The sequence below is a fragment of the Lupinus angustifolius genome, chromosome LG17 (genome assembly GCF_001865875.1).
Source record: "Lupinus angustifolius cultivar Tanjil chromosome LG17, LupAngTanjil_v1.0, whole genome shotgun sequence".
Classification (NCBI taxonomy): domain Eukaryota; kingdom Viridiplantae; phylum Streptophyta; class Magnoliopsida; order Fabales; family Fabaceae; genus Lupinus; species Lupinus angustifolius.
In genome coordinates, this window is record NC_032025.1 from 5,849,980 (window position 1) to 5,864,806 (window position 14,827).

At 30.7% G+C, this 14,827-nt stretch overlaps 1 protein-coding gene across 1 annotated transcript; it reads right to left on the minus strand.

Annotated features, from left to right (window-relative positions):
• Positions 343-3,482, minus strand: LOC109331816 (NAD(P)H dehydrogenase (quinone) FQR1-like). The gene is made up of 4 exons (XM_019566552.1): positions 3,356-3,482; positions 1,587-1,680; positions 931-1,193; positions 343-786 (listed from the first exon to the last, which is right to left on the minus strand). The coding sequence occupies exons 1-4, from the start codon at positions 3,379-3,381 to the stop codon at positions 555-557; spliced, it is 615 nt and encodes a 204-aa protein (XP_019422097.1). The 5' UTR covers positions 3,382-3,482; the 3' UTR covers positions 343-554.

Consider the following 14,827-nt stretch of genomic DNA (forward strand, 5'->3'; position numbering starts at 1 on the left):
AATACTAAAATTCTTAATTGGTATTTTACTAAAGTCACATAAAAAGGAGTTGGAAACTAAAAATGTGGGGTTCAAATTTAATCGTGGGAATGTGACATAAATTATTTAACCCATAATACAAGGAAAGGGAATTCCCAACTAACCTGATTGGCATATCAATCTATATTGAAAAGACATGATATGCTCTCATTATTAGCAAAGTCCTACCAATATGATGCTGAAAAAGACTTGATTAACATTCTTATGCTTCACTTCTCTCACATCTAAGAGCATGTACTAAAACAGTAGCACACTGGTGCGCAACAAATAAGATAAAACTATTTATAAATAATCAGTAAAAGCTATGCAAAGGTAAAATCATTATACTCACTCTGATCTCAATGACAATAGTTGAGAATAAACACAACAGCAGTATATTTGAGAATACACACAAAGTAACAATAGTTGCACTGAACATAAGTATCAATTTATTTTCTCTCCACTATGGAAATTTGATACTTAATATGATTATGCACAAACACACTTTAAATTGGAAGATGTATGGAAAATAAGAATCATGCGGATGCTTTGAGCTTCTTTGCAATCCCAGCAAAGTACTTCCCCTGATGGAATGCTTGAGCCAATTCTAACTCAGTAGGCTGTCTGGAGCCGTCTCCGGCAAAGGTACCGGCACCGTATGGGGAGCCACCCTTAACCGCCTCCATCTCAAACATCCCAGCACCAAATGTGTATCCAATGGGCACAAAAATCAATCCATGGTGAACAAGCTGAGTGATGGATGTCAACCTGTAAAATTTTAAAATCAGAGAAGCAAATAATGACCAAGTTAGCTGTGACTTATGTTAGGTTCAGCTATCCTAAAATGAATGGGATGAAAAACCCGAAAGAAAAAGTGGTGGAAATAAAACACAATGAAATGCGGTAACTCACGGGGTAGTCTCTTGTCCACCTCCTTGGGAACCAGTGCTGTAAAAGAGTCCTGCAGGCTTTCCTGCTAGCGCTTGTGTGCGCCATAGGCCTCCGGTTGCATCCATAAATGCTTTAAACTGAGCAGCCATTAGTCCAAATCTTGTGGGGAAACCAAACAACAATCCATCAGCCTCGGGTAGTTCATTCGGTGTAATAATTGGTACGTCACTCTTTGGAGGTGCTCCCATCTTCCCAAGGACCTCTTCAGGCAGTATTTCAGGTACCTGTATTTATGAAATGATTATGATCCTCAAATGTTCTGAAAACAACTGCAATCTGTGCAGATACTAATATACTAAATATGATTTTTTGAGTTGTAGTTTTTATTTATATTTAATAAACGGTTGAGATCACCTGCAGTTAAAAAAAAAACTGCAAGTGACCCATTTCCATGTATCACAATATTATAAGAGCAGAATGCAAATTTCCATTATGTTCTAAATTTTAAGTGCTGGTGTATTATCGAGGGCACAACTGAGAATAAGTGTGTGGATTTTCCTTCCCATCTTTCCATCAAGCAAAAACTATAATAAAGGTAGAAATATATCACAATTCACAACGGTACGAACGAAAGCAAATATGTTTTATGATTAAAAGACTTATCATTACAAACTAACCTGCCAGAGCTTTGCTTCTACTCCTTCCACAGAAGCAGCCCCTTTTTTAATCTCTTCAGCCAGCTTCTCAACATGTCCGTACATAGAATAGTAACTAAACAATGCAACATAAACTTTAATCACATACATGCCACTCACCATATCATTATGATAGACATTAAGTATAACATCGGAAGGAGGATATGATATGCCATAAGGCGCTAAAATAATTATCCACAAAGAAGCCCCAAAGAACAGGGATAAAGAGACTCTTTGCTAGTGCATAGACGAAAGAACTCCACAGTAAAAGTTGAAATTTGGGTAAAACAATATGAAATATCACATGCAATATAAGCCAGAATAACATATGATTCACACATACCATTAATGCAACAGTAGGAAATTATGGTGGCACTATGCTCAACGAAAACCATGAGTTTTTGAAGATGGCTATGCACACAATTACATTCATATCGCCTCACATATGTACATTTTTACGATCTGATTACAAGTAGGCTCACCTTGTTTGTTACACACCTACACTCCTACCACATAAGCAGATTTGTATCTGATATGATTGAGTGGCATTTTCTGAGCATTTTTTACCAGACAAGAGCTGATGACATCAACATCATATTCTCTATAGTAGGAAACCATTTAATTAAGTTTCCCAAATTTGCATAAGCATAGAAATGGTTGGAATTGAAGAAACAATTTCAATTGAGTAACTTTAGTCACATACTTCTCCTCCCAACACCTCATAGTTATACAGTTTTCATCATCTAATTACATATGGCCCCACCTCATTATAATTTTGATTCTTCCACATATTAAGCATCTAGCTTTTACGAGTGGCGGGTCAAGTCACATACTCAAGTTTATCCGAATTGCAAGAAAAGGAAGACCGACCCTATTATGGAGTATGTAGCTGGAAACATGAAACAGTAATCAATAATGATGAATGCCAGGACCACACTCTTAACAAAAATGGGTAGGGCCTGAACTTTTTCTCTTCATGGGTATTCCACTTTACAACCTTCTTGTGAAAAGGTAGGTTCGTGGGGTTCACCATCATCATATCTTAATTTCTTGAAGATGCAGCAAAATACCCTTGTGATTAAAAAATAAAATTCCAACTATCAAAACTCTCTTTTCCCTCAATTGTTTCTTACCGGTAGCCGATGAGAAATACAACTTTCAATGACACATTAATCATTTTAATTTCAATAAAATTACACTTTTGTCATTAAAAAACAAATGGAGAAACATGTACTTGCATTTCCATTAGTGGAGAGAATCCTTTCGTAGCCAACATCCAATCCCATCCCCAATACCAAAGCAACAAAAAAAAGTAAAAGAGATTAAAAAAATTATCAATCAAACAAGAATCTGAAAATAACAGATCTGTGTCAAAAGTACTCCTTCTTGGGGGGCTGAACAAATACATCAGATTATCCTAATGCTCAAACATATTTAATTAGTGGGTTATGTAATTTATATGATCCCGTAATTTGGTTTCATTGGGTACTACTACATAAACCCAAAAGAATTTAATAATTAATTACAAAGGAAAAGAACACAACGGAATTTTGAGATATGCATGTTTCTGAAGACAAAATCTTGATGCACTAAATCATACACCCACACCCAGATCAGTAATCAGACCAATATCAAATTTAGAAACATAAAAGAAACAGGGAAGGGAAGATTATCACAATCTTCAATCAAATTAACGAAAAATAAAAGAAAAAGAGAAAAAAAAAAGAGTAATAAGAGGAAGAATAGCTTACACAATGTAAACTTTGGTAGTAGCCATTGAATGGACCGTGGGTGGTTCTCACTCACTTTTTTCTCTGTGGAAAGGTGTTGGTGTTGTAGTTGGAGTTGGTATCAGCGAGTGGATGAATGAAAACGTTATAAGGTATCCGCACTTATATACTGTCATAACGTGTATCACATATAATAATAACAATATGTAGATGTTAGTGCTTCATATTTTATTTTCTTATTATTTATCTACTTCTTTATCAATAAAAAGAAAAAGAAGTATATATTAATATTGAATACTTATATTTTGATTATATTATTCATCTTTATTTTTATACAAATATTTATAACATAATATATATATATATATTAACTCATCTATAAAATTGTAGGTGAAAACTTATAATAGTATAAGTAGTGTATTAAACTAGAGTTACCTGATAAAATTAGCAGGAATCTGTTAAATAATTAAAAAAATCTAAGGTATTTATTTATTACATATTTAGTTATTTAATAATTAATTAATTTATAATTATAATTTTGAGTAATTAAATATATTGGGGATTAAATCCCTTGTCACATGTGTATTACTTCTCCCTCCATTATCATTTCATATCTACATCCTCTTTTCCCCTTTCGTTCCATATTTCTTTCTTTTTCACCCATATCTACAATCCAATGTTTCATTCGTCAATCTTTATTTTGTTTAAACCTAATTTAATAGCTTTTGTATCTTGCTAGTCAATCTTCATTATTGTATATTTGTTCTTATTTTATAAATATGTTATTTAAAGTGCATTTTGTTGATTTTTTTATTCATTAACCTAATATGATGACTTCTGTGTCCTGCTAGTAAATCTTCAACATTGTAGATTTATTCTTATTTTATAAATATGTTGTTTAAAGTGCATTTTTATTGATTTTTCATTCGTTAACCTAATATGATGACTTCTGTATCTCGCTACTCAATCTTCATCATTGTAGATTTGTTCTTATTTTGTAAATATGTTGTTTAAGGTACATTTTTATTGATTTTTTCATTCATTTGTTTATTTTTAGATATGTTCTTATTTTTAGACATGTTCTTATTTTCTAGATCTTTTAATTGATTTTTTGTTTATTATGTATGTATATTCTTATTTTTTTCTTTGATTTTGTTGTTTAGTATTTCATTGTTTTGTTTATTTTGTATAAGATGTATGATAGATTTTATTATTTTGTAGATTTTTTTTTCCAATAATCATTTTCCTTAGTGTCTGATCTACAAGGATTTCATCATTAACAATGACCAAACCCTCAATAACTATGTTACGTACTCGATCTCCATTTATATATGTACACACATTTAGTTACAAGTTACAATATTGTATTTGTTTATTTGTTGTTATGAATTTATTTATCTTCTCATCTTATCTCGCCTTTTCGTTAGTGTTATATCTTTGTGTCTCTATCTTACTAAAATCTTCAATTTTATTCTCCTTTGCACAACAAATGAATTTGATTAATTTTTTCTCACATGATATTTGTTAAAATATTTTTTCGTATGTGGCTATTTTTCTAAAGCAGGAAATACAAATCTGTCATATTCTTTGTTTCGACATTTGCAGAAGAGAAATCTCACATCCTAGAATACAACGATGAGAGGTTACATTCATTATCTGAGTGTAGAAAAATAGTTCTTTAATTTTATTATGTGTTTGTCTTTTTTCATTCGAAGTTATTTTTTTCACCATCTAAATGTGTCAACCTTATATTAACAAGAATAATCTTTAATTTTTTTATTCTCATCATAAATAATTTGGCATGTTTATGTTAGGTATCAATGGCCTAGGCACACCTAGAAGGGGGTTGAATAGGTGTAGCTGTTATCAATCACCGCTTCTCGTACCAAAACTCAGTTCTGGAAACAGCTCAGTTAATCGATTAACCAGTGTGCTTAATCGATTAACACACACATGGAACAAAATGATCAAAGCAGCTAATTGCACAGTTATTTATAACTAGATAAGCAGAGATAAAACATATATTTTTAGGCAATATTAACAAGTATATGGCAGGGTACAATCATACAAAATATCAGCTTCTAACTCGCATTAAAACAGCAAGAAATGTAAAGAAGACTAAGAGAGAACAACGTGCAAAGATGGATTTTTATCCTGGTTCGTTTGCGGTCCACTGCAAACTATATCCAGGCATCCCCTTCTGATCTTGAGAGATTTTCTTCTTCACTATATTGAATACAAGTATAATCACATACACCAATTCAATTTACAAAACATAAGACGCTTCTTTCTTGAAATCTAGAACATCTAATCCTTGGTTTGACTCTACCTATCGTCTGAGAAAACTTTTCTTGCGAACCAGCCTCAACCAAGATTCTCTTCTCAAATCAAGACCTCCTAATCTTGGTAAAGAATCACTCTATCTTTGTGGTGGTAAGACACCAAGAGATCAATCCAATACACATAAAAACATATTACAAAAGCAAGGTATTATAAGCACAATAATGCTCGAAATATGACAACGAAAGACCTTAAGACTAACACACTCACTATTCACTCAAGCCATCATATACATGCGAGTTAATCAAAAACAGTAATCACAAGATATCCCTCTAGGAATCTTTATCAATAATTCATGAACATGTGAGCAAGATAAGGATGAGAGTAAACATATGAAAAAACAGTATGCAAACAACAAAGAATCAATATTCAATATGGTATGTTAATCTCTCTTCCTCACACATGCAATTCTCTCTACAAAACAGAATATAAAACACGAAATATGCTCTCTAAATCAGTCATATACAATAGAATGCAATGCCACATTTCTCTGGAAATTGTCTAAACTTACACAAAGCAGTTTTGACAGTTCAAAGCATTGCAGTCACTTAAGCAGTTAAAACAGAAAACAGTTATAACACAAAACAGATCTGTTAATTGATTAAGGTACCACATTAATCGATTAACCAATGCAACATGATTAAAATAGAAACCAGTTGTAACAGAAAAACTGATATAACAGAAGAAACAGTTGAGTTAATCGATTAAGTCACCACATTAATCGATTAACCAACATATTAAAACACGTGGTTCAAAGGGTAAACTACTCATATGTTATGTTTAACTCCTATACATGTTTTAGCAATTATATTATGCATAATATGCACATATAACATGTATGATTAATGCATAAACATACAATTAGCTAGATGATATGTCTCATGGATGTGATATGACAATTATAATAGTTTGAGAGACTTTCGTCTAGGTTCACCTCACATATACTCACTTACTAAGGCACACATCCAGACTACTTAGAATAATGACTCTATTTATATATCCTAGTCTAGATATGACCAATGAGCTCTAGACATGTCGATTGTTGAGCCATCTTCAAGCTTTAATAAAACATTGTCTTCATCAGAACATATGCAAAACATTGCTGGTGCGATCCTTGACACTTTGCACTTTCAGTTTAATTATTGAACATGTATATTTTATCTAATTAATCATAGTAAATGTGATCATCATATCAGTCATAACCACTGAAGACAATTTAGTTTCATTTATATTCTACTCTATAACTAATAAATTTGTGGAATATTAATATTTAATACTATGTATATTCTATTTTGTTTGTATTTATGGATCAATTACAACTAATAAGTTTGTGGAAAATTAATTGAGTAATATTTACTCATTAATGTTTTACATTATTTTCGATAATTTGTTTACATTTGGATTCATTAATTTATAATTTGTTCCGATTCATTGAATTGTATAACGTGCATGATTAATTGAGCATATTACACAATTATTTAAATATTAGAAACTTAATGCACAATTATAATTATATTGATAGATAAATAATTAAATAATTATATTTTTAATGTCGTAAAGAAATATAAAAACTCAAATTTTATGGATCAATTACAAAAATGACATTATACACAATTAATCAATTAAATTAAATGATCAAATATAATAAGATGATGATATAACACGTTAACTCTATAATATTTGTGATTTATTAAGCACATTACACAATTACTTTAACATTACAAACTTAATATACATTTACAATTCAATTGATAAAGAAATAGTTAAATAATTCTATTCTTAACGTCTTAAAAAAATAGAATAGTTCAAATTTTCTGGATCAGTTAAAAAATGTTAATATAGATAGTTATTTAATTAAATTAAATGGCCAAATATATTAATTAATTTGATACTCATCAAATAAATAAAAATATATTATGATTCATATATTGTGGATAAATCACAATATATCATTGACCATTTTAGGACAATAACAGTATAAAATTATAAATTTATTTTTCCTTAATCAATTTCTTTATCGTTATTTCATACATTGTTGGATTTTTCAAATTTTCATCTTATTTTTTAGTTGAATTGATTTTGACAATTTTATTTTGACAAACTGTTGAAAAATCTATTCACACGAGTTTACTTTAATGCATAGGATGAAATTATAAAATTAAAAAAAAGTGAGGATAACTATTTAAAAATAAAAGGAATATGATTACCTCTGCAATATTAAGATATAATGTTACTATAACAATATTAAAATAGTAATAATATGAATCATAACATATTGTTTGTAGTTATTTTAGAGTCAAATAATAATAATTTATATTTTTATATTAATCTTATTTTAGAATCAAATAATAATGAAATTATAAATTTATTAATGATTTTTTTAATATATGATTACCTATATAACAAAAAAAGGTCCCTCATGACGTGTCAATCTCTCAAGTCCCTCACGACATGTGTCAATCTCTCAATCAAAAATTTCCTTCCAAAATATGTCTATGTTAATTATATGTACCTTTCAACATTGTATCTTCCCTTTTGTACATTGTACATTTAAATTCTAATGATTAATGGGCTCATTTGTTTTTTATTCTTTGAAGAAATTGCATCTCACAATAAAGGGGATTGAATCCCTTGTCACGTGTGAATTACTTCTCCCTCCATTATCATTTCATATCTACATCCTCTTCTCCCCTTTCGTTCCATATTTCTCTATTTCTCTCCTATACTAATCTTATTTTAGAATCAAATAATAATGAAATTATAAATTTATTGATGATTTTTTAACGAATAGGATACTACTAATTATATTATGTTATGTATGCGTAAAAAGCAATGTTGGGAAAGTCGAGCCAGATGTTAAACCGGAAGAGATCCTGTATTAAGTTTAACCGGTTTAAATAGTTAAATGATATGATCTGACCAGATGATTTGATACATAATTAATAATTTTTATCTAGAAAAATATAATTATGTGTAAATGTAAAGTCTTATATAATTATATTGAATTAACATATCTTCATAATTTTCTAATTGAACCTTCCGATTTAATTCCCAAATTAACGTGGTTGAACTAGATTTAATACAATCGGACTAGAATTTCCCCGGTTCAAAGCGGTTCAACCTTCATTTGGTTAAGACTGTAAATCAAAGTTATTTTTAAGTCCGGTCAGCGGTCAGACCAGTGGAACGGTCAAGTCCATCTTGGTTCTCATAACACTGATAAAAAGAGAAGCAAACCGACTCTCTTAAAGTTTACTCTCAACCATCAATGTCTAAAAACTAATCAATTACTTTGATGTTGGACTATTGTAGCCACCGGGAACATCTAAATTAAACCATCGTGATATTAAGGAGAATAAGCCACCTTCAAAGCTTCCACTAACTAGGTAACAACAAAGTCATTCTATCTTAGTCTATTAAATTAATAAGAAAAGTTATTCAATAATATTTGCAACTAAAATGAAATTCGTGAAGAAAGAAAACAAGTAGAAGACATAGGCTCAAGATATTGGTTTTTGAAAGAACTATTGTAATAATTTTAAGATCATATAAAAAATTTATGGCATAATAACTTCCTTTTAATTATTGTCAAAAAGATCTTAATGTATAATGATAGATTACAAAATAAGTTTATTCACACAAAATAAACCTACCCACCCATATGAAAAATCACATAGAAGTATATTTTGAAATGTAATGATGGTGTACTTTAATAGTGGAGTTTCGAATCCAAAATACAACAACTAATTTTTCATCATGATTTACAATTTCATGGTATATTTTGTTGTTATGTATATCGTAAACTTTGTTTATGTATCCATTTATGTTCCTTAAATTTTATTGTTTTTCACATTGTTAGTTATTGGGAACTTTCACAATAATATCTTTATTATTCAAAGTCCTCACATGTAATGACTTACAAACAATTATGTAGAAACAAAGATTTTGAACTAAAATTTAATTTATTGAGATTCAACATAAAAAATGTTAGTTATGTCGTTAAGATTTATTACTTTAAATTTTTATTCACATTTATTTTTTGTTTTTATATTATAATTATTTTGACTTATTTGACTATTTGTTGTTTCAACTCATACAAGTGCTACAACTTTAATATTTATATTGTATTATTAAACTAATTCATGTTTATGTTTAACTAACAACTTGAGTCTTTTACTTAATTACAATTTTAAATATATTTTTCAAAACCAATACGAAATGGCCCGTGCAAATGCATGGGTATACTGCTAATTTTAAATAGAAAATCTCACCAATGAGTTATTAAAAAAATTATGTTTTTTGGAAAACTACTTGAAATAGCATCATTTTTAAACGTTTCAAGCTTCATTTTTAAAAGCTATCACACTCATTCAATTTTTGTTTATCTAACACCTTTAGTAATTTATTCATTTGGTCAAAATTTTGCAGAATCTATAAAGCTACAAACTCTCGTTATAAGAGAATTCATATATCGAGTATTATAAAATTTGGCTCGAACTGGCTGGTCGACCGGTTCAACTGTGAATCAGATATCTAACCAGTCTCAGTCTGTCATGTAACCGGTTTTACATCAAATCGGATTGCTTGGTCAATTTAAGCCTAAAACTAGTGACTCAGGTAGTCGGACTAGTTGAACCGGCCGAGTGAATCAAAAAAATAATTTTTTTTAAAAACAACAAAATTGATGTCATTTTTTTAGTGAAAAAGAAGTACTTTTAACTTATTTATAATTATATTTGTCATTTGTTAGTTTACATTATAACAAATTTTCATTGCTTAATTAAATTTTAAATTTATTGTATGTTTTTGTTGTAGTTAAAACATAGTTTATATATTGTTTGATGATATTACCAATTTGTGTCATTTTATAGTAGTAAAATGTTCTTTTTTGTTTTGTTTAATTACACATGATAATGTTTTTAAATTATGAGTATATCATTATTAAATATTGTTACGTAATATTATGAATTTTTTAGAATTTTTAATACAAACCGAGTTAACCCTGACTAAGTTATTGACCAGTCTGAGTTTAATAACACTGCATATATCTACTTATTTAAAGACATTGCCAGAATATAAGTACTTAATTAATTAACCAACATAAAAGTTTTTTCGTAAATAACTTAAAAATATCATTAAACAAGAAAACACAAATATCTTGTGTGACGATATAAAAAGTGCCCTTTTGATTATGATAAGGAAACTAGATGAAGAAAAAATGGTTGCACTATTAAGCAATATCATGCTTGATCATCCTGATCAAGGCAATTCTGATTCTGACCGAGCCAACCAAAGCACCAAGGCTCAGGCACATGACTGAGGCAGGGCCAAGCCTCAACTACATGACCGAGACAGCATGCTGGGCCAAGACAGGGTCAAGCCTCAGCTACATGACCGAGACAGCATGCTGGGCCAAGACAGTGCCAAGTCTCCTGACCGAGACAGGACCAGGGCCATCAGCATGCTTGACCGATATAGTGCCAAGTCTCCTGACCGAGACAGGGCCATCAGGCCCAAGGCCATCAAGGTGCTTGACCGAGACATGGGCCACATGGGCCATTTGACCGATGCTATCCAAGGCTACTTAGCCACAGCACCGGGCCATCTGACCGAAGCTATCCAAGGCTTAGCCACAGCACAGGCACGAGGCTCATTCAATCAAAACAGGGGACATAACTTGCATAACAAGAAACGTGTTCTTTAGCTCGTTCTTTAGCTTCTTGCTTTAATAAGATCACGTGTGATATATATTTAGTTAGTTAGTTAAAGTTAGGATCTATATAAGTCATTATGCTTCTCTTGTAAAGTAAAAGAAATTCATTCAATTCAATCACAATCAAAATCAATCAAAGGCTTTCAATCTTTATCTTCAATCCTCTATTCTCTTCCAAGAACTAACCATAAGTTCTTGCTCAATCATCATCTTCTCTTCTTAATATGCACACTGTTTACTAATCCAACTCGAAATATTTAATAAAATTAGTTGATTATTTAATTGAAAATTGTGTAATGATATAAAAAGTTTATAAAAATGGATTTATAAGATATAAGCCAGGCCACTTCAATTAATTTGGTTGATTATTTAATCGAAAATTGTGTAATGATATAAACAAGTTTATAAAAAGGGATTTATAAGATATAAGCCACTTTAATTGCCTTTTCAAATTATTTTATCTTATTTTACTGATTATTTACAAATAGCTTTTACTTCTTACTAATCCAACATGATCAATGGGATTCTTAATCAGTCATTAGGAGGAGAGTCATGCTCTGATCATGAATTATTCATCTAGCATTGTGATCGTGACACTGTTCACAGTGAATGATTCATCTTGCTTACTTAGCTTGAAGAAGAATTAGTTTATGTAAGATTCCTTTCTAAGCAAAACCCTGGATTTTTAGGCTATGGCATTGATGCAGTTTCACTGCTCAACATCAAAACCACTGAAGACATTGTTGGTTTGTCTTCTGCACGTTCCTGCACACACAAGAGCCCTACCTATATGCATCTAAGAATTGCTGATGGTGAATATGAATCTCCATTCGATGGATCGATAAGTTCTAACGAATTTTCTTCTATCCATAGCTTCCATGACTACAAGAAAGCATAATCAGTTATTTGTTAGTGTGATATGAGATTACCAAGTAAACTAATGAAACCAAGACTTCTACATACATGCCCTAGAAGATTCAATTCTTTATTTGCATAATAGAGTCCTATGTTATTTTTTCCACTTATGATCTCCAGTACAAGAACTCCAAAACTAAAAATATCATATTCCACTCAAAAGATTCCATCCATTGCATACTGAGGGAACATATAACCACTCACATAAGAAAAATATTTTTATAAGTAGTAAGTTCACATTGTTTCACACTCTTTCAAAATTCAAAAAGGTACTAGTGTGTTATAGTGGTACTCAGTACTCATTATTTTCAAACAACTCTTTCTATTTGCTTCTTCAACAAAAAAAAAAAAAGTAAAATAATATATTTTTCTATTGAATCCTCCTACTAATCCTCTTATCCATAAGAATATGACATACATCATAAGATGATACTTTATTTATTAATGATCGATTTACAAGTTACATGTGTCACTTTCTTATAGGTAAGAGAATTTAGTAGAAAGATATAACATTATTTAACAAAAAAAAATGTAGTCATTCCCAAATCTAATATGATGGGGTTCATTTCTCTATCAAGTAAAATGTTGTTTGCCTTGAGATCCACGTGGATGATCTTGGAATCTTGATACAAGTAAAATGTTGCTTTCTTTGTAATAATAAATATTTAGACATGTTTAGGGTATAAAATAAGGGGTTTGCTAACATAATCCCACCTCAATTTATGAAGGAACATGTTAGCAATGTGTACCCTAATATTGTGACAACAATATCCTTATTGCTCAATTAAAAAGAAGACACATGCCAAGGTTATTTTAGTAAACAACATTTATTAAAATTAAAAAAAATAACAAAATTATTATTTTCTCACCCCCAAACCCTCCAAACCTATCTCATTAAGCAATTTCCTTCTAATGCACTCACAGACATCTCATTGCATCTTTATCTCAATTTCTTCAATTTTTTGTTTTCCTTAAATCTCCTTCATCTTCATCCATTTCTTAATCTCATGTCCTCTTAGAAAAGAAACATTTCTCTCTAAATACAAGTACTTCCATCCATCGTGAAACAGAGTCGTCACTGCTGCGAAATAGAGTGTCGCCGCTACGAAACGGAGTGCCGACACCAATGTGAAACTGAGTGTCGCCCCCACTACGAAACGAAGAGCCACCACCGCTGCGATAAAACAGAGCCATCTCGGCCACACCCAAACCCTCAATCTCTCTCAAACCCTCAATCTAATTTCATTGTGAGTTCTTAATCACATTTTCATAATATAATGACATCAGAAGAAAGTGATGGTTGGCCTATGGAACTTCTTAGAGATTATGATTTGATAAGTGGAGAAGATGAAACTCAAGAGCTACAAAATGAACTAGTTAAAAACAATAATGAGTCAGTTCCTTTTAAAGGGCAAAATTTCAATTTTGATGAAATTGTTCACATTGTTTACTCTTTATTTGTAAAGAATTGTGGTTTTTCGATTAGATGAGGTCACACCTACAAACACATCAAGAATAATATTGAGGATATTTACAAAAGAGAGTTTATTGGCCACCATGCTGGTATTGCTAAACAACAAAATGTTGTTGAAGTAGACAGACAAAGGATATGTAAATGTAGTGAAAAGTTGATTATTACTAAAGGACCAATTGCCTTCGAGGAACGTTGGATGGTCACCTATTTTAATAATTCTCATAACCATGCATTATTGGACAACAAAGAGGTTCGTTTTCTTCCTGCTTATCGTGACATACCTATCAATGGTCAAGGTCGCATATTACTACTATCAAAAGATGGATGTTCAATAAGTATTATAATGAGGGTGCTTGAATTAGAGAAGGGGATAAAGGTGGGCCATCTACCACTTTTAGAAAAAGACATTAGAAATTTTCTTCAACCTCACAGTAATGTTGGTAAGATAATGACACTTCAGAGGTTCTAAAATTATGCAAAAGTTTAAAATATGATTTTACAATAGATGAAAGTAACAAATTGGAACACATTATTTGGGTATTTGGTGATTCTATTTGAGCATATGAAGCTTTTGGAGATGTGGTTGTCCTTGATACTACATATCGAATTAACCATTATGATATGCCTCTTGGACTATGAGTCGGGGTTGATAATCATGGAAATTCAATTTTCTTTGGTTGTCTTCTATTGCGAAATGAGAATATACCTTCGTTCACGTGGGCCTTAAATGTAAATTCTTATTATTTGCAGTTGTTTTGCGACTTATGTTTTAACTTTCATAGTTTAATCATTTTTATATTTTGTGACATTTTTCAGTGATTTTTGTACTTTGCCAAAGGAAAATATCCACAAACAATTCTTACTGATCAAGACCATGCACTTAAAGAAGTTGTTTCAATGGAATTACCAAACACAAAGCATACATTTTGCATATGGCATATTGTGTCAAAGTTCCCAACATAGTTTTCTTTCTCTTTGGGTCCAAAATATGATGACTTCAAATATGAGTTTTATAGGCTATACAGTTTAGAATGTGCAAGTGACTTTGAAC